This window comes from Salminus brasiliensis, chromosome 20 (genome assembly GCF_030463535.1).
Source record: "Salminus brasiliensis chromosome 20, fSalBra1.hap2, whole genome shotgun sequence".
Taxonomy (NCBI): domain Eukaryota; kingdom Metazoa; phylum Chordata; class Actinopteri; order Characiformes; family Bryconidae; genus Salminus; species Salminus brasiliensis.
In genome coordinates, this window is record NC_132897.1 from 4,353,460 (window position 1) to 4,372,296 (window position 18,837).

General features: G+C 37.4%; 2 protein-coding genes and 1 long non-coding RNA gene across 6 annotated transcripts in view; 2 read left to right on the forward strand and 1 right to left on the reverse strand.

Annotated features, from left to right (window-relative positions):
• The window catches only part of tcn2 (transcobalamin II), an 11,526-nt gene extending 5,636 nt beyond the window's left edge, over positions 1-5,890 (forward strand). Inside the window, exons 5-10 of the mRNA XM_072665076.1 lie at positions 237-389; positions 1,107-1,279; positions 2,202-2,376; positions 3,733-3,913; positions 4,137-4,255; positions 5,564-5,890. Coding sequence (XP_072521177.1) covers positions 237-389; positions 1,107-1,279; positions 2,202-2,376; positions 3,733-3,913; positions 4,137-4,255; positions 5,564-5,625 — 863 coding nt within the window. The 3' untranslated portion in view covers positions 5,626-5,890. The remainder of the gene's footprint in view (positions 1-236; positions 390-1,106; positions 1,280-2,201; positions 2,377-3,732; positions 3,914-4,136; positions 4,256-5,563) is intronic.
• Positions 1-10,982, reverse strand: part of LOC140542192 (uncharacterized) — a 30,207-nt gene extending 19,225 nt beyond the window's left edge. Inside the window, exon 1 of the long non-coding RNA XR_011977980.1 lies at positions 10,944-10,982. This is a non-coding gene — a long non-coding RNA (uncharacterized lncRNA). The remainder of the gene's footprint in view (positions 1-10,943) is intronic.
• The window catches only part of rabl6b (RAB, member RAS oncogene family-like 6b), a 34,595-nt gene continuing 22,556 nt past the window's right edge, over positions 6,799-18,837 (forward strand). For 2 of the 4 annotated variants that reach the window (XM_072665072.1, XM_072665075.1), the window contains exons 1-4: positions 6,799-6,921; positions 10,118-10,569; positions 13,771-13,905; positions 17,757-17,804. In XM_072665072.1, the coding sequence (XP_072521173.1) occupies positions 10,437-10,569; positions 13,771-13,905; positions 17,757-17,804 (316 nt within the window). In that variant the 5' untranslated portion in view covers positions 6,799-6,921; positions 10,118-10,436. Of the gene's footprint in view, positions 6,922-7,074; positions 7,157-10,117; positions 10,570-13,770; positions 13,906-17,756; positions 17,805-18,837 lie in introns of all 4 variants that reach the window. The other 2 variants (XM_072665073.1, XM_072665074.1) reach the window with 2 other exon arrangements.

The following is an 18,837-nucleotide window of genomic DNA, read 5'->3' on the forward strand; positions in this document are numbered from 1 at the left end:
TAATACTTAATTAGTTCATCATTAATATTTTTATTGCATTTTATTGCTTGATTGGATCAGCAAAATTATTGCCAATGATTATTTTTTGTATAATAATTTTTATTGTAAAATGAATGTTTTGCTTACTCACTGCACACAGAAATAATGGCATGTACATATGATTTATTATATATACATTTTGCCTCTCATCATTTTATCATTAAATTCCAGCTTTTGCTGATTTCATCTCTTCTCAGTCAGTCATCGCCCCCTGACCAACTACTACCAGTACTCTCTCGGCGTTCTGGCTCTGTGTGTGAGCGGCGTGAGGGTCAGCTCGCACGTCAGTCACAAACTTGTCCACGCTGTCCAGCACGGCCTGATCAAGCACGGAGACTCCCTCTGTATAGGTGAGCTTACACAGTAACAAGAAAGACACCCTCATAAGAAAATGCCCTAATAAGAGCCCTGGAACCAAATTCCTGACAACACTGAAGGGTCACGATCAACTTCTGTACATTTTGAGGCTGATCTTTCCATTTTATTAGAGTGTAAACATGAATTAAAGCAACTTTATGTATTATATTAGTGTAAATATAAATGTGTCATAGTGTAAAATCCTGTAAAATCCCACTTTCACTTGCATGTGTCCAGCTGTCCATGAGGGGGAGCTAAAAGCACGATTTGTATTTAAAGCAGTTGAGAAACAAGTGAAAAAGTACAGTCCCCAACTGTAGGGGGAGCCCATGAGTAAAAACACAATTACTCGCATACTGCTGCTTTAACCTCTTAAACCCTAGGTAATAATTCAGTTGTAAGCCCTATGGCCATTTAGTTTACCAGATTTTGTGGAGTCCCACAGGGTTCTATTTTAGGGCCTATGAAATTACAGTAAATTCTGACAGTTTTTGGTCATTTCTAGGCCAAAATAAAAGTCTGAGTCCATTTTCAAGTGCAGAAATCTTGATTTATTGTTTGTTTTTATGATTCAAAAAGATGATGATCAAAAAAAGATTCGATTTTTATCATTTAAATACACATTGAATCGTTTCCTAAAGAACTGAACAGAAATTATGAAGCCATGAAATGATGATGTACACATTCAAGCCCTCTCTCACCCTTCATAGACTCACATGCGATGGCAGGCATGGCTCTGCAGTGTCTGAAAGATGCTGGAACCCCAATGAAGAACGTGGAAGAGCTGGACAAAGCTCTGGCCACCATCAAACAGAAGCTTCTGAACTCCCAACGGACTGACGGACACTTGGGCAATGAGTTCAGCACTGGACTGGCAGTGCAGGTGAGTCTCGGGGGCTCGGGTGTTTGATACTTCTCCAGAGTGAAAGTGCTGAGCTGGCATCCAGTATTGATGCGATAGCATTAGTAGTAGTTCTGAGTTTCCTTTGAGGCTTTTGGGGCTGTGTGTTAGAGGAGGAAAATCATCAAACTCTATTGGTAGCATCCTCTTTCACTTGCATGTCTCCAGCTGTCCATGAGGGGCAGCTAAAAGCAGGATTTGTATTTACAGCAGTGGAGTAAAAGTGAATTACACTGCCCAAAAATACAAATTCTTGCATAATGCTGCTTTAACCTCTTATATTTAGTTTACCCGATTCTGGGAGTCCCACAAAATTTTATTTTGGACCATCAACATTATATAATACAATGCTACCTTGACAGCATGCAGCATTTAAATGGATCTCATACCATCGCTCCCATGCAAAAATTGTATCTCCATTTTGACATTTTTCACTTTTTGACATAATGTGAATCTGGCTGTTGCGCTCTACATTGCGTCCACATTTCATGATGAATGGGCCATTAAAAAGCTCACTAAAATCTTTTTACATTGACTTCCATTGAAAGTGAAGAAGGTTTTTCCTTCTGTTGCTACTCTGAAGAAACAAGGTTTTAGTGTGCCACGACGTCATATTCTCATTATTGTTTCTTTAAAGCAACAGTATGTAACATTTCCACTTTCAAATAGCACCTTCAAAATCATGGTTATGCTCTATACTGACTGAAAAAGATAAAATAGCAGCGCTGTCTTTGCCACTCCGGGCTCGGCTCACTGCTATCTACAGTTGTCCTTTGGTGCTGGTTGAAAGCACTGAAAGAATTACACTTACCTGACTGTAGGGGGAGCCCAGGAGCAAGAAATGCCAGTTTTCCATAGTGTTGCTTTAAACGTCAGACCCAGTGGTTCCCCCTTTGTTCCTCAGGCCTTGCTGGCGATGGGCAGCAGCGTGATGGAGTGCTCCACGTCTATGGAGGCTCTCCGGTCAGACGCGAGAAAGGGCTCGTACCACAACGCCATGGCCATCTCCCAGACCCTGCCTGCTCTACAGCAGAGATCGTACCTCCAGCTGAAGAGCATGGAGTGCCGCGATGAGGATGGTACAGACAGTCTGTCATTTATTGATGATTTACATAATTAATAATGGTTTAATGGGACTTTTCACAAATTGTCTAAAATAAACTACATGTCCAAATGTTTGTGGACACACCTTCTAATAAATGCACACAGCTACTTTAAGATGCACCCATTGTTAGACAAAAACATGAATCTATTGGCACCATGCCTAATGCCAGGTGTGGGCCAGATGAGTGTAAAGCCCCCCAGCATTGACCTGTGGAACAGTTGGGGATGATGAGGTGGAGTGGTGATCCACCCATCAAACATCCTGACCTGTCGCTGAATGCAATCAAGTCCTCACAGCAATGCTCCTCCAAAATCTAGTAGAAAGCCTTCTTCCCTGGACAGTAGAGACAGTCGCTCCAAGAAAAGCAGAGCGCTTTTTTTAACACCCTTGATTTCAGAAGAAGCAACGCATAAGCAGGTGTCCCAATACTTTTGTCCTTTAAGGTTATTGTATTATTTAGTGCTTTGAAATGAATTATTGTTGTTAATTAGGTCATGAGCACTTTTATTTATGTGCTGTAACTGCTTATTCGTTATCTATAAGTGTGTATTTGTAGGTCTGTGGGTGTAAATGACCTAATTAACATAAATTAAACTATTCATAAACCCTTTATAAGGGTAGTCCCTATAGTACAAACAGATGGTGCTACTCTGAGAGATAATGCAGTAAACTGAAGGTATTAAAAGAGGGTATAGAACCTTGCACCCTTCCTCACAACCCAGACAAACTGATTAAAACCAGTGCATTAACCAGTACATGAAAGAAAATGATTAATTTATTGAAATGATCAAATTAATTGGGAGGACCTTCTCGTAGTTTTATATGCATTTATTAATATTTTATGCAGATATTTGTAATTTTGTAGCCAATAGCAATTTTAAGGATCATAAATTTCAGATATAAAGCGATTTAAATAAATTATATTTTGGAGTTTAATTTAATTTAATATAATTTAATTTAATTTATCATATTTCATAAACTCGTTAGACTGCAGATATCTGTAAATTTGTAGCCAATAGCAATTTTAAGGATCATAAATTCCAGATATAAATATATAATTATATTTTAGAGTTGAATGTAATTTTATTTTATTTAATGTAATTATATTTTAGAGTTTAATTTAATTTAATTTAATTTAATTATATTTTAGAGTTTAATTAAATTTAATTTAATTAAATTTAATTTAATTATAATTTAGAGTTTAATTTAATTTAATTAAATTTAATTTAATTATAATTTAGAGTTTAATTTAATTTAATTAAATTTAATTTAATAAACTCATTAAATTGCAGATATTTGTACATTTGTAGCCAATATTTTTTCCTTACAGACACTCTGGTTCTGGACGCTGCTCCTGTTGTGGAAGTCCTGCCAAGCCTGACCAACGTCCCAGTGCAGGTGGAGGTGCTGAAGGCTGACGGCTCATCCTCAGAGTACAAGTTTGAGGTTCCCAGCGGCTCCTCGCTGCTGGAGGTCCTCACGCTGCTCCAGGATCATCAGATGGGCTTCACGTGAGTCTCCTTTCTTTCTGAAGGACCTCCAGCTGTCTTCTACTACTTCATCATTTCATCAGAAAAAATTTTCACACACACAAAAGAAATTGTAGGTTGATAAATGACATTTTTGCAGGTCCAGACCTGGTTAGTGCGCCCCCTAGAGGGGGATACCTGAGCTGCTGCTGATACACCACACTCTTAAGATGCCGAGACACTGCGTTTCTCCTCTGTGCTGCAGGTTTGAGAAGGAGGACAGTCTGTGGGGACCCTTCCTTAGCCAGGTGAATAGAGAACAGGCACGTCAGACTGACCGTAGATACTGGCATCTCTCTTCAAATGGCAACTCTCTGACCCAGGGTGAGTTCCACACACGTACCTTCAGGAGTCTATGTGTAAACACACATGCAGTTAAACCTTTAGAGGATTGCTCACGGTGATTAGATTTGATATATTAGATAGAGATGCTTTAGAATATTATTCAAGAAATCTCACATTTAATGTAGAATTTTTTTAGTTTTAAATATACTTCAACCTTAAAAGATTTTATTGGACAATACAAAATAATAATGAAAATCTTTTTTTATTAATTTAATTGAATTTTAATTGAATTTTCATTTTGTAGCCAATAGCAATTTTAGGGAGTTAAAATACCAGATATAGAGCAATATAAATTAATTTATATTTTATAGTTTAATTTAATTACATTAATACATTTTAATTAATTTAATTTACGTTAATTTAATTTTACATTTATTTTATTTTATTTTATTTTATTTATCATATTCCATGCAGATATTTGTAATTTTAAGGATCATAAATTCCAGATATAAAGCGATTTAAATAAATTATATTTTAGAGTTTAATTTAATTACATTTATAAATTTAATCAAATGTCATTACATTTTATTATATTTAATTTATCATATTTCTTAAACTCAATAAACAGCAGATATTTGTAATTTTGTAGCCAATAGCAATTTTAAGGAGCTACAATTCCAGATATAAAACAATATAAATTCATTTCTATTTTAATTTCATTTCATTAAATTGAATTTAATTACATACTGCAATATTTTTAGTTAAAAGTTAAAGGTATTATTTTGGTTTATTTGAATAAGAAGCTTTTTATTGTTTAAGAGCCTTCAGTACATTCAGAACTCAGTGGCCTGAATTCTCATATATAATAAAAAAATCTGCACTCATCCCTCCATCCTCAAGCAGCTGCACTGGCTCCCAGTAACATCCCACATTTTGTTTCATTTGTGGTCTGGCTCCTGTTCAGCTTACAGAGCTCCTCCACCCTTACTGTCCCCCTCGAACCCTCAGGTCCTCAGAGAGCAGGTTACTTACAGTCCCCTACACTACACTCGCCACTATCAGCGGCAGATCCTTCAGTGCTGTAGCACCCTGCCCCAGTCTCTGTGGGACTGCAGCACTGTCCCACCTGAAGACCTTCCTCGTCCTCTTCCTCCTTCAGTGCTGTAAAGCATTATTTAGGTAGAGGTATAGACCCCTTAGGATTGTGAAAGGCTATTATTATTATTATTATTATTATTATTATAGCATTGTATTGTGTTGTAGTTCCAGGGCACTGACGCCACTACTCCTACTTTCTGGACTGAAATGATGCGAGTTGGTAAACATTATTACTGCTTTCTTTTTCAGGCATCAAGGACTATAAAATTGAGGAAGCTCAGAAGATCACCATCAAGAACACTGCATACTGAGATGATCAGAGGTTGATTAGAGGAGGAGTGTGAGGAGTTTTTTAAGACTTCCTCCAGTTTTTACTGCTGTATTTTAAATTTCAGCTTTTCTACATGATGCGTAATTCTGCAGGCGTTTCTACTGATCATGATCATGTATCAGAATCACAGCATATTTTTAATTCTCTAATTTTAAAGATGATAAGACAATAACATTTATATGGTCTGAGGACTGATACTAAATGTGTGCATGTTAATGTCATGTTAATAAAAAATAATCATCATACTGTACAGTGTCTGTAGATCCTATTGTCCACACTCCAAAGGCATGACTTCAAGTACAATCTTAGATTTTTTATTTAATTTATTATTATTATTATTATTATTATTGATTACAAATAATAAATTGAGTTTATTTATTTATTATTATTTTATTATTATTATTTATTTTAATTTATTAATTAAAAAATTATCTTAGAGTTTACATTGTGGGTTTGATCAACTGTTTTGGTCAACTGAATCTTCTACTGTTGGGCATTTCAACAAGGCACCTGATCCTCTCTAAGCTTAACCTATGTGAAACACTCAAAAACATTCTCTGCCTGGGGACTTTTATTTTGATATCTCACAGCTGGACAAAACGTTTATGGCGAGCTTCACAGTTTCTGGACACATCCAATTCATATACACTACTCCCTACACCCTCAATGGCCATTTGGACCATATTTACTATTAAAATGATTTTTTACACTCTTAATAATAAATAATTGACTAATTAACTGATATTTGATATAAAGTATAATTTTCTATATATATTAAAAAATACAAACATCAACAAAACGTTTGCTATTGCACTACATTTTCTGGCTTACTTAGCATGAATGTAGTCAGTTGTGATTAATTGTTGTCTTAATAACAACAAATTATTTTGCACATTTTTATATATTAAAAAAATAATAAAATAAATAATAATTAGAATTAATAAATGCAGGAATTATAACACGACGTTAGCCAGTGCCGTGAAGTATTTCTGAGCAAAACTGTATTTTTAATTTAACTTTATATAATATTTAAAAATATTCATATTTAAACTGGTTTCAGGCCCTGGCTACGGAAGTACTTTTAGGCGCCCTATGTAGGGTGCGCGCAGGCCGTTTGGAGCGTACCCCTGGCTTCCCCGTGTGGTTTTAGCCTTCCCTGCTCGGATGGACTCTCTGTGCTGATGTGTCCGTGCTGTTATGGATGTCTCTGTGGATATCGTGTAAGGAGAAGGATGGATTTTACGGGGTCAGCATGAATGTGGGCTGTAAATTCAAAGTAAGTGGGTTTCGTCCCTAATCGGGCTGTAACACTAACTAGGTTAGCAGACTCGTTCACTACAGCTGCTGCAGCTAGCTATAGCCTTTAGCTCTCCTGTTGAGGTTTCTGAAATAACGGGGCTTCCTTGTCTTGTTTATCTTCACTAAACAGCTGGTTGAAATGTCTGCGATGGCTTGTTCTAGTCAGCAGTCCAGGTGTGAAGGCTCGGGCAGTCTGGGCAGGTGAAGTCCAGGTGTTGGCACCGGTAGTGGACGGCGTGCAGCTCACTGCAGTGCAGCGCAGCCGTAATGGGAGCGAGCTGCTGAGGGTAGATGTGTTTACTAGACCGGGCTGTGCTCGTAAATACATTAAATTAATTAATTAATATATAAATTAATCATATAATACGTGTAAATTAACGATTTAAAGGCTGTAAATGTAGTTATAAATGAACAAATTGAAGATTTCATAGAACCACATTTTCCTGAGGATATCCCAGATTCTCCAGATTCGTGTTTACTTTACATTTTTACATTTTTTTTTATCTCCTTAAAGTATTTTTAATGACTAAAATTGACTAAACTGCTAAAAACTAGTCATGTAATTTGACATATGTCTGTGTGGACCAGTAGAAGATGAGCTGCACAGACCTGGGACTGGTCCCAATCCTGCCTCTGGAGCCTTCAGTACTGCACTTAATATTATAAATATATATATATATATATATATATATATATATATATATATATATATATATATATATATATATAACCAACATGTTAAAAAGCTCATGTAACGCAATATGGTTCTGTTTACCTAGACAATCTGCTGGACAGACTTGGGACTGGTCCCAATCCTGCCTCTGGAGCCTTCAGTACTGCACTTAATATTATATATATATATATATATATATATATATATATATATATATTTATATTTATATTTATATATATATATATATATATATATATATATATATATATATATATTTATATATATATATATATATATATATATATATATATATATATATATATAACCAACATGTTAAAAAGCTCATGTAACGCAATATGGTTCTGTTTACCTAGACAATCTGCTGGACAGACTTGGGACTGGTCCCAATCCTGCTTCTGGAACCTTCAGTGCTGCATTTTTTTAAATATATTTAAAACAATCAATAAATGAATGAATAAATAAATAAATAACATGTTAAAAGTGCTCATGTAACCCAATATGGTTCTGTTTACCTACACAAAATTTGGGACTGGTCCCAATTCTGCCTCTGGAGCCTTCAGTACTGCACTCTCTAATGTTTTCATTTTATTATTGTTACATTTTTCTGCTACAGCACTACTCACCGTTATATAAAATTGCTAAACTGCTTAAAGCTAGTCATGCTATTTGAAATATGGCTCTGTGTACCAGTAGAAGATCAGCTGAACAGACCTGGGACTGGTCCCAATCCTGCTTCTGGAGCCTTCAGTACTGCACTTCTTAAGTTTTCCAAATGCTATATATAATGCTTTCCTACTATAAAGGGACTCCCAGCTCATCAAGTAAAAAGTGCTACTGCAACACTATATACTAATATTTACCTAGACAATCTGCTGGGCAGACCTGGGACTGGTCCCAATCCTGCTTCTGGAACCTTCAGTGCTGCATTTCTATATATATTTAAAACAATAAGTAAATGAATGATTAAATAAATAAATGAATGAATAAATAAATAAATAACATGTTAAAAGTGCTCATGTAACCCAATATGGTTCTGTTTACCTAGACAATCTGCTGGGCAGACCTGGGGCTGGTCCCAATCCTGCTTCTGGAGCCTTCAGTACTGCACTTCTTAATATATGTTCCTATGTTTTCCTACTCTAAAGCAACACAGCTCATCAAACATTGAGCTTGGGACTGGTTTCAGTTCTGCTTCTGGAGCCTTTTTACAAAAATTAGTTATTTGAAGCATAATAATATGATTCAACCATATCTAACACAGCTCAGTTAGATGGGACTTATTAACATCACTGGATTAAGTCATTTTTTTGATGGGATATCATTCGTTTTGCTTTATAAACTCGTTTACTAATCATTCTTTCAGTTACAAATCTTCCCTTAGGTTAAAACAGGTGTATTTACTAAAGACTGTACAGTCTTTAACCTGAGTGGTCCCAATCCCTGCCTCTGGAGCCCCCTATGCTTCACCTTATTAGCCTTTTACCGGCTCACGCACCTGTTTTCCATCATATTTCCATATTTCCAGGCTCTTCTGAGGTTAGCCTGATGTGTTGGAGCATAAAAGCACCACCTTTTAACAAAGTAATGATGTAGTAATGAGGCTCTGTTTGAACGCCTGGGACCGGAGTGGTCCCAGTTCTTGCTTCTGGAGCCTGCTGTACAGCACTTTCAGTGTTGTAGTGGACTACCACACCTGTTTTGCATGGTATTTCCATTTCTGAGCTTCTTCTGAGGTTAAACTCAAGTGTCAGAGCATGAAAATGCCACCATTTACTGAAAAGCAATGCAAGTAATGCAAGTAAGGTAATGTGTAGTGCTGCAGGAATATCTGCTGGACATGCTTTGAGGGACATTTTCCCTGAATGGTCAGTCTATTTGCCTCTGGAAACCTCTGTTGAGCATCTTTGTAGTTTCTTACTGGACTAACAAACCTGTTTTCCATCATATTTTCATTCCCAAGGGTAGAACCGATGTGTTGGAGAAGGAAAGCACTACAGTTTACATAAAGGCAATGGGATTTGACTGTGTTTGTACCCTAGGGACCCTTCTCTTTGCTACAGTAGGCCTCTCTACTGCTTAATTTTAGTGTTTTACCAGGTTAACACATTTATTTTCCCATAAGTGTGTTACTAAGCCATTCACCAGGTTAAAAAAACCTTGATGAGGAGTATTGTAGCTAGACAATACAAAAAAAAATGACAGTGATTTGATGTAATGTGGCCCTGGTAACCTACAGAAGATCTGCAGAACAAGCTTTCATAGACTTTCCACTGGAGTGTTTCCTAATTCTGCTTCTGGAGCCCACCGTGCTGTTTTTTTGTGCTTCCATGGTCTGAAACATCACTCTAAGCCTTACAGGAGATTAGAATGGGCAGTAAACCCTAAAATGTGCATTGCAGAGGCACTCCAGGTGCGAGGTTGGTGGGACAAAATGGTCCAGAAGTCTGACTGACTGGTTTTCCTTGTGTTTTCTTTATAGGTTCTGTTATCTGGGGTCAGCAGAGACGCACCATGCCGTTGTGTGGAAAGGTCTAGTCCAGAGTCGGGGCCGGTCACGTCACTCATTTGTCTATTAAGATAAAGCCCCAAGTCGAGGTTCTCACCGCCGTACGGAGCAGACGTTACCCGTCATGGCAAAGAAGCTAAGAAATGCCTAATTGACGATTCCAGGCAGTCGCTCAGGTGTGTGTGTGTGTGTGTGGTGGGGGGGGCTCGTCTGAGGCTCCAGTAGAAGCCAGGTTTGGGCCTGGAAGACCTGCGGACGCATCAGACCTCTGCCTCAAAAGCCTTCCGTCAAGATGCTGTCTGCTCTGAAGAAGCTGGTTGGCTCCGAGCCACCTGTCCAGCAAAAGGACAAGAACATCCCTGCAGGCCTACAGTCCATGAATCAGAGTCTGCAGAGGCGGTTTGCCAAAGGAGTGCAGTACAACAGTAAGTTCTAGCACTTTCTGGAGATGGAGAGAATAACATTAGCACCACCTGCTTAATATTGAGCAGGTCACCCTTGTGCTACCACAGTAGATCTCACCATTTGAGGCATGGACTCCACAAGACCTCTGAAGGCGTCCTGTGGTGTCTGGCACGGAGACGTTAGCAGCAGCTCCTGTAGGTTGTGTGGTGGGGCCTCTGTGGATCACATCAGTGAGCCATATGTGCCCATGACCCTGTCGCCTGTTCACCGGTGGTCTTTCCTTAGAGCACTTTTGGTAGGTACTGACCACTGCATACCACTGGGAACACCCTACAGGACCTGCCTGATGTTTTGCAGATGTTCTGACCCATTGTTATATGGCTAGATCCATCACCTTCAAGAACTGACTGTTCGCTCGCTGCCTAATAAATCACTAGATAATCATCAAGGTTTTTCACTTCACCTGTCTGTGGTGATAATGTTATGGCTGGTCGGTCTATACTGTCGCTGTGCCTGTTATGACACTATAGGGCATATCGATGCATATATTTTCAGATGTTCGATATTTGATCATTGAAGAGTGCTCATAAGCATTGCATAGGCCATGTACCTTGAGCACTCCACCCACTGTACTCTGATTCCCTGCACCCAGATGCCTTGTTTTGATTAGTAACAGTGGTTTTCAATGCTTAATAAATGCTTAATGCTTATTAAATTTCAAGCTGATATTTTTTAGATATGCATCGTATCATATTCCAGATATCTGCATTTTATTTATTCTACTGCACTTCTAACTCTTCTAACTCTGTAGAAATAAGCGTTATAACCACGTACGTATCGGCATCAACGAATATCTACGTAAAAATTATCGGCATCAGTCCACAATTTCTGTCCTGGCTCCGAAGTGGTCGAATAAACTTCCCCTGGTGTTTGAAGATATTTTTATGTTTTTATAAATATGTGAACATTTGGCAACACTGTAAAATTACAGCCCTGTTTAAACAATTAATCATTATTTTAAAATTTGTAATAATACTTCATAAATAAATCAGTGTTACTTTTGCATGAATAAATTCTGTAGTATGAATCATCAATCATTTATTTAGTGACATACAAATAATTAAAGCACAGTGAATGTTTTTAAATACTTTAAATAAGTAATACAGTATAAATGTAATAAACTGTTTAATCAAATCTTCATTTAATAAAATAATGTAATAATATATTAATTTGATGAATTTAATAATGTTTCAAGTGATATACTGTATTTATCACTTAATAATGACTAACTTATGCCTTAATGACATTTTTATAAATCTCAAAGTAGCAAAATAATAATAATAATAAAACAATTTAAATATTTATTAAGAAAATGCATATTATTTCAGATAATATATTATTTATGTTTATTAATATTAATATTTTTGAGTCATATTGAAGCATATTTAATATTTAATTAGGTTACTACAATTAAAATTATTACTAGTAATAGATAATACAAATGTAAGCTTTTATTAATACTTATGTCACCATTATCTAATACTTAGCCTATTATATATATGGTTCAATTAAACCATATATGGTTTAATTAAAAATATAATTAAATTCCTCTTGTAGGGTTTTTTGAGTAAACAGTCGCTCTGGAGAAGAGCATCTGCTAAAGGCCTTAAATGTAAATTTGGACAGCAGTGCATTCCTAAATAATAATATTAATAATTCATAAATCGCACTTGTGCGTCTCATTTACGGAAATGCAGTTTCCTTTGCAGTATTTTATTATAAATATTTTTTAGGGATCCACAAGTGGTTCTTCTTTGGCAGTGGTCTCCAGACCTGCTCCGAGAGATGTAGACTTCAGCTTAAACTAGCTAAAGGCCTTAAATGTAAATTTGGACAGCAGTGCATTCCTAAATTATAATATTAATAATTCATAATCATACTTAAAATCATGTTTTTTCCTGTCTAGATTACAAACGCCATTGTGAGCAGATAATCCCCTTCAACAGAACAGTTTAGTCCAAGACTGAGCTCAACTTGTGGCTGTGAAATAGGGAAATCTAGGCCATAATGTTCTCCCTGAAATCTCATGACGTTTCCCTGGAGGTTTCTCAAGTGTGTCTTACTGAGAGTCTTAGAAAATCAGATTCTGTGAGGAACAGTGGCGAGGCAGAGCATGTAGCCAGGATACCCTCCTAAATTTGCTCCATGATAGACCTTAAGGTCCATAAGTGCTTGGTGGGGGACAGGGGACGGGGACGGGGACGGGGGGGACTTTCACAACATCTAGTCAAGTCAGGAACACTCTCGAGGGGGTAGGCGTATCATTGTTAAAGTCTACAATCAAGAGACGCCTACAGAGGCTTTACTTCAGGATGCAAACCACTGGTAACCCTGGAGAACAAAAAGGCCAAACATCTAAAAAGCCTGATCTGTTCTAGTGCAGGATACGTTGGACAGATGAAACCAAGATTAGTTAGTGGAGGAGGAAAGGAAGGTTTCCACATCATCTGTCAAACATGGTGGAGGCACTGTGACTGCATAGGCTTCTATGGCTGCCAGTGGAGCTGGGTCACTGGGGTTTCTGAGTGATGTTCTTCACTGATGTTCTGCTGATAGGCGTAGCAGGGTGAGTTCTGAGGTGTATGGAGCTCTACTTTCTGCTCAGGTTCGGTCAAACAAGTAACTGATGGCGCCAACAGTAAAGGCATGGCCAAGCATTTCAGGTGGTGATGGTGATGTTCATGGGTTCCCGACTTCAGGCGGCCAAATAGGGTTAGGTCTAGGGTAATTTACAGAAATGCAGTTTCCTTTGCAGTATTTATTTATTTATTTATTTATTTATTTATTTTTAGGGATCCACAAGTGGTTCTTCTATGGTAGTGGTCTCTAGACTTGCTCCGAGAGATGTAGACTTCAGCTAAAAAAAAATTAAATAGATCAGGTATTAGCTTTAAAGTCTGAGCCACTCCCAATGCTTTACCATCCTTAAGCCCTGATTTACCAAACCAGGTGTTGATAGGAGGAGAACTCTAAATAATACTAGACTCCATGAGGAGAACTTTGGAGATGTTCTAATGTTATTCTTATATACTATTTCTTTTAATTATTATTAATTTATTTATTTAATAATAGCTCTTTGGGTGTAAATGGGACCTTGAGATCTCAATTTCGTTCCACCCCATGTTTTGATCCCACTTCTCTGTTGGCTGTGTGTGTTTTAGTGAAGATTGTGATCCGTGGGGACCGAAACACAGGGAAGAGTACGCTGTGGCAGCGACTTCAGGGTGGAAAATTCCAGGAGGAGTACATTCCCACTCAGGAGATCCAGGTCACCAGCATCCACTGGAACTATAAGAGTAAGACCTTCACCAATCCAACTTTCATCACTTACTTGAGCGTAATTTCACATAGTATGACCTCACTCTTTGTCTCCCTTGGGAGGTAACGTATTACTGGTGTATGAGGAAAACCTAAATATGAAGATTAGCCTAAATGTGTCACATTTATAATGAAATAATGACCCTGATTTTTATTTGACTCTTTTTAAATTTTAAATATTATAATATTCAGTATACAGCACTGTGCAGAGGTTTTAGGTGCACATAATTATGAACCCTGTCTCTCAGCAGTGAGAGAGTTTTTACAGTAGAAGCTTCAGATCTCATCAGAACAGATAAAGCAGGTGAACATGAATCCAAAAATTTAGATCCAAGATCTCATTCTGAAGAAAGAAAGTAGTGAGATCTTGTCGGTGAGCTAGTCTGAAGAACAGAGCTCGGTTCCTCCAGGTTTCTCCTGGACGCCCCCCAGTCCAGCCAGCACAGCGTGGAGGATGTGTTCAACTCCATCATCATCATCATCAGCAGCAGCAGCTCACCTGATTTACCATCATTAAGCCCTGATTTACCACCAAACCAGGTGTTGATCTGAGGTGAACTCTAAATAGTACTAAACTCCATGAGGAGAACTCTAGAGAACCATGAGGAGATGTTCTAGTGATGAACAAAGTGATGGAGAACCACCACCACCACCTTCTGTAGGAGTGTTATTATTAGTGTTTATTATAATATCAGTGTTTTACTGAGCAGATATTTGTACTAGGGTGTCGGCATCGTTACCGCAAAGTGGGCATGCGCAGTAGTCACTTCGCAGGACGTGCAATGTTATATAAGGCAATATTAATTATATATTACAGCTTGTTTAGCTGCTTCATGCAAAATAAAAATGTGCACTGTGCTCATTTTCCATGACATATTTACCAGAGCTAGATTATATAGATTATAATTGATTATATCTGCTCATATCTGCTCAATATCATTGATTTTACTGCAGTCCTGGATAAGGAGAGTGCATTATTAGGTGGGATAATTGATCTCTGGTGAGAATCCCTCTGCTTTTTTAATATTGCGATATATATTACAGGACAGAATCACCATGATCATGACTCAGGATTTTTTGCTGCTTAAATATGAACTACTAATGCTCTGTTTGTGTCTCCTCTTCCACAACTGTGTAATTATAATGTGATGTAGAAGCACGACCAGGTAAATAAACACCCCATAGACTGTAATTAGACCTCATTAGAATAGACTCTATTAGATGAGTAGTTGGTTTTAGTTCTGCTGCTTCCAGAAGTCCCCCCTGTCCCCTTCAGTTGTACCGTAGCGAGGATGTTCTACCCAGTGCTGCAAGCTTGTAAAATAGTGAGCCCTTTTATATGCTTCGCCTTTAGTCTCAGAGCAACATCACCACCTCTGAATCATGTGATGGAGGCTTGGCAGCTCTGTATGGATTATGTCCTCCTGATTTGAATCAGGCAGGGTTTCTTTCATGTGTGTATGAGACGAGCTAATACTCGAAAAGCATTTGTTTGCTGTTCAGGCAGACTCCCGGCTCCAGTCCAGACTGCGCTGAGCACGTCTGGGCGTCTCCCTGCTTTATTTATTTTTTTATTATTTATTTATTTTTTGATGGGCTTGGGTATGTGACCATAAATGGTGATTCTTCTGAATGTTTCAGGAGTGCACTTCCAATTATTTCTAGTATTTCCAGCATGTCCTTTTAGCCGAAGTCACTGTTTTGCGCTTTAATGGACCACTAAACTCCATTAAAGATAAAATCAGTTTTATAATAAAATGCTGAATCTGAAGTAAGATGCAGCTGACTGTTACCAGGATACCAGCCTTTATGTTTTGATGCGGATACTAATATTTAAGTAAAATCCAATGATCATATTTAAAATCTACTTGGGTTTAAACATAGCTGTTATTAATTGAAGATCTTCACTTAAAATGAGAGTGTTAAAGTAGGCTGTGCTCCAAACCACTCAAACACTTTACCTCACACAGCTAGAGGAAAATACACACAGCTAATCCTTTTTAAAAGGACTAAGACGCTGTCACTATAATCAGAGGGTCGCTGGTTCGATTCCCGGTCATGCTGCTAGCAATCGGTCGTCCAAATTGGAAAGGAAATCGGATTATATATATATATATACTTTAATTCTCTTTACTGATAAGTTATAAGAATGTGATGTTATGAAGTACTAAATAAAAATAAAAATGGGTAAAATTATGTTTACATGTACCTTTAACAAACTAGTCCTTGGAGATATTACGATGTACTGGGATATGGGCAATGATTGCCAATTAACACAATTAACACACAATTAACACTAATCTGCAAACTGGCAAAGAGAACCGCGTACTAAATAATATTCCATGTAATATTTCACTGCAGGATTCCAGAACTCCTTTATTATAATGAAAGAAAGCCCCTTGTTTTCTGCAATAAGGGAAATACGTGAACTTTTAATATGGAAATTTACTGCTTACTTTTAGAATTTGACATTTCCCCAGCAGGGGGCGCTATGAGCATACGGGTGGCTTTTTTAAAGAACACCAGCAAATGTGTTGAGCTCGTAAAACAGGAGGTAAAACGCTTTATTACCAAAAGTTATTATATTAGTGATGTCACAAAGCAGCTTTACATTTAGGAATTATTTATATTTCTAAAGTATTGATAAAAGTCACCGAACCACCAAGACTCCAAGTTCTCCTGCTCCGGTGTGCTGATCTCATCATAATTTAATATAACTAATATAATCATAATAGTGATGGTAAGAATAATGAAAGTAATGGTGGTTAATGGAGGGAAATAGTAAGAGTCCATGTAAACGTTAACATAGCCGTTAGCTGTAGCAAGAGATCTGTTGTGGTCTGACGTGGGAAGTAGGAGAACCCCGCAGTCAGTCTGGTGGGTGGGTAGCTGGTCTGATGCAGATGGCAGGGGAGCCCAGTGATCAGTCTTCCATCTGTGTCAGGCCGGATAAGTGGGCGGTCATTAACTCTGAGTGGGTAAAGAGAGGGAATTAGCTCTGATTGGATTTATGGAGAACAGAGAATGTGAACATTGTCAAGGTGTGGCTGAAGACTCAGGCGACAGATCTGACTATAACAGCTTAACTAAAAGGAGAGAGCCAGAAGGTAGCACAGACACGGGAGCACCCTGAAACACTGGCATTCATCCTCTCCACCATCCACAAACCTGAATGATTGCGTTCAAGCGTGTGATATGTGATTTTTATTAACTCTGAAACTGTTTTTAATAAACATTAATTCAGAAAAGGTTAATATGAGTACCCTTTTTTAAATATGTGAATTATTATAAAAATATACATTTTTAATTATTCTGAGAAATCGCTCAAGCCAAATCATTAATATAGTTTTCAAAACATGCTAACGTGCTTTGTTAATGATAACAAATGTATACATCTGATACCTAAAAATTGTCTATATAAACTTTGTATATAAACAACTAATTAGTATTTAGATTTATTTGAAAAAATATTAAATATTAAAGTATTGCAGATTTTAAGTATTGAAATGAATTATATGAAACGTTATCTTGTGAGAATGATCCCAATAGTTATTAAACCCCAAAAGTATTATTATTTTAGTAGTATTATTATTATTACCATAAATTAGTTTGAATGAACTTTACTTTTCTCATCAGTTATTAAATTAATAAGCATTGATTATTTACATGAAACTAACAGGTAAAACAGGAACTGTACACTCCTTTAACATAACTATTTAAAACCACTAGGGGAAATTAGGCGTATTTGCTTTTTTTTTGTTTGTTTTGTTTTGTTTTTTGTTTTTTTATTATTAAAATGATGCCAGATATTTTTCCTTTGTCTCCACAGCTACAGACGACGTGGTGAAAGTGGAAGTGTGGGATGTTGTGGATAAAGGTGAGTCTGAAACAGTCTGCTTTGTGTTTTCCTGCATGTAACTCATTCAAGCCCCGTTAGATTTTCAATAGATTCAGTCCAGCTGAAGTTAGTCTTTTTACAGTCAGCAAGTTGATTAACCCTTAGAGTTCACAGTTAGCACTAGAGATAACAGCATGGTGTAAAAGCTGTGCTACTGTAATAAATGGGTCACAGCGATAACATCACTGCTAGTTACATTGTTGTTGCATGGATTGTTCACATGCGCTATACAGCTATTAGAGACCCCTCATATAAAGTGGGACGTTGCTTAGTCAAAGGTTGCTTTGATCGGCTGTCTATGACCAGATCTGACCGATTTGATCGGTTGTTATTTTAGGATATAAGGTAGAGCTGGGCAATATGCTGCTATTTTATCGTATTGTGATGATTTTTTTTGTTATTGTGATAACAATATGCTTTTCTAAACATATTGAGGATACTGTTGGTGCTTAATTAACACTGATCAGCTGCAGGTTTCATTACCAACAGGGTGATTAAACTGGTACATAAAAATCACTGTTCTCAGTACAGGAGAGTGTCTGAATAGTAGTTTATAAGAATCTGTCGCTACTGATGTTTTTAGTCATTTGTAGTGATAAATATCGTGTATCGTAAAACAAAAAAGTATCGTGATATAGTATTTTTACCATATCGCCCAGCCCTATTCTAAGGGCATGCTGGAAATGAATGATCATAAGTTTATTCTCAATGATCTACAACTAATGCCCCGTTCATCATTCACAATTTTTCAAAACTTCATTCAAGCTGTAGTCACACCTGTAGAACATGACTGTTACCACTATCAGCCATAACATTAAAACCACTAGCAGTGCAGTAAATAACATGGATGATCAGGCAGCAAGTGAACAGTCAGTGATGTGTTGGAAGCAGGACGTGGCGGCTAGACGAATGGGTCAGAACGTCTCCAAAACATCAGGCAGGTCCCGGCATGCTGTGGTCACAGTGGCCCCGCGACAGGATCATAGGGCCCAAGGCTCAATGATGCTCATGG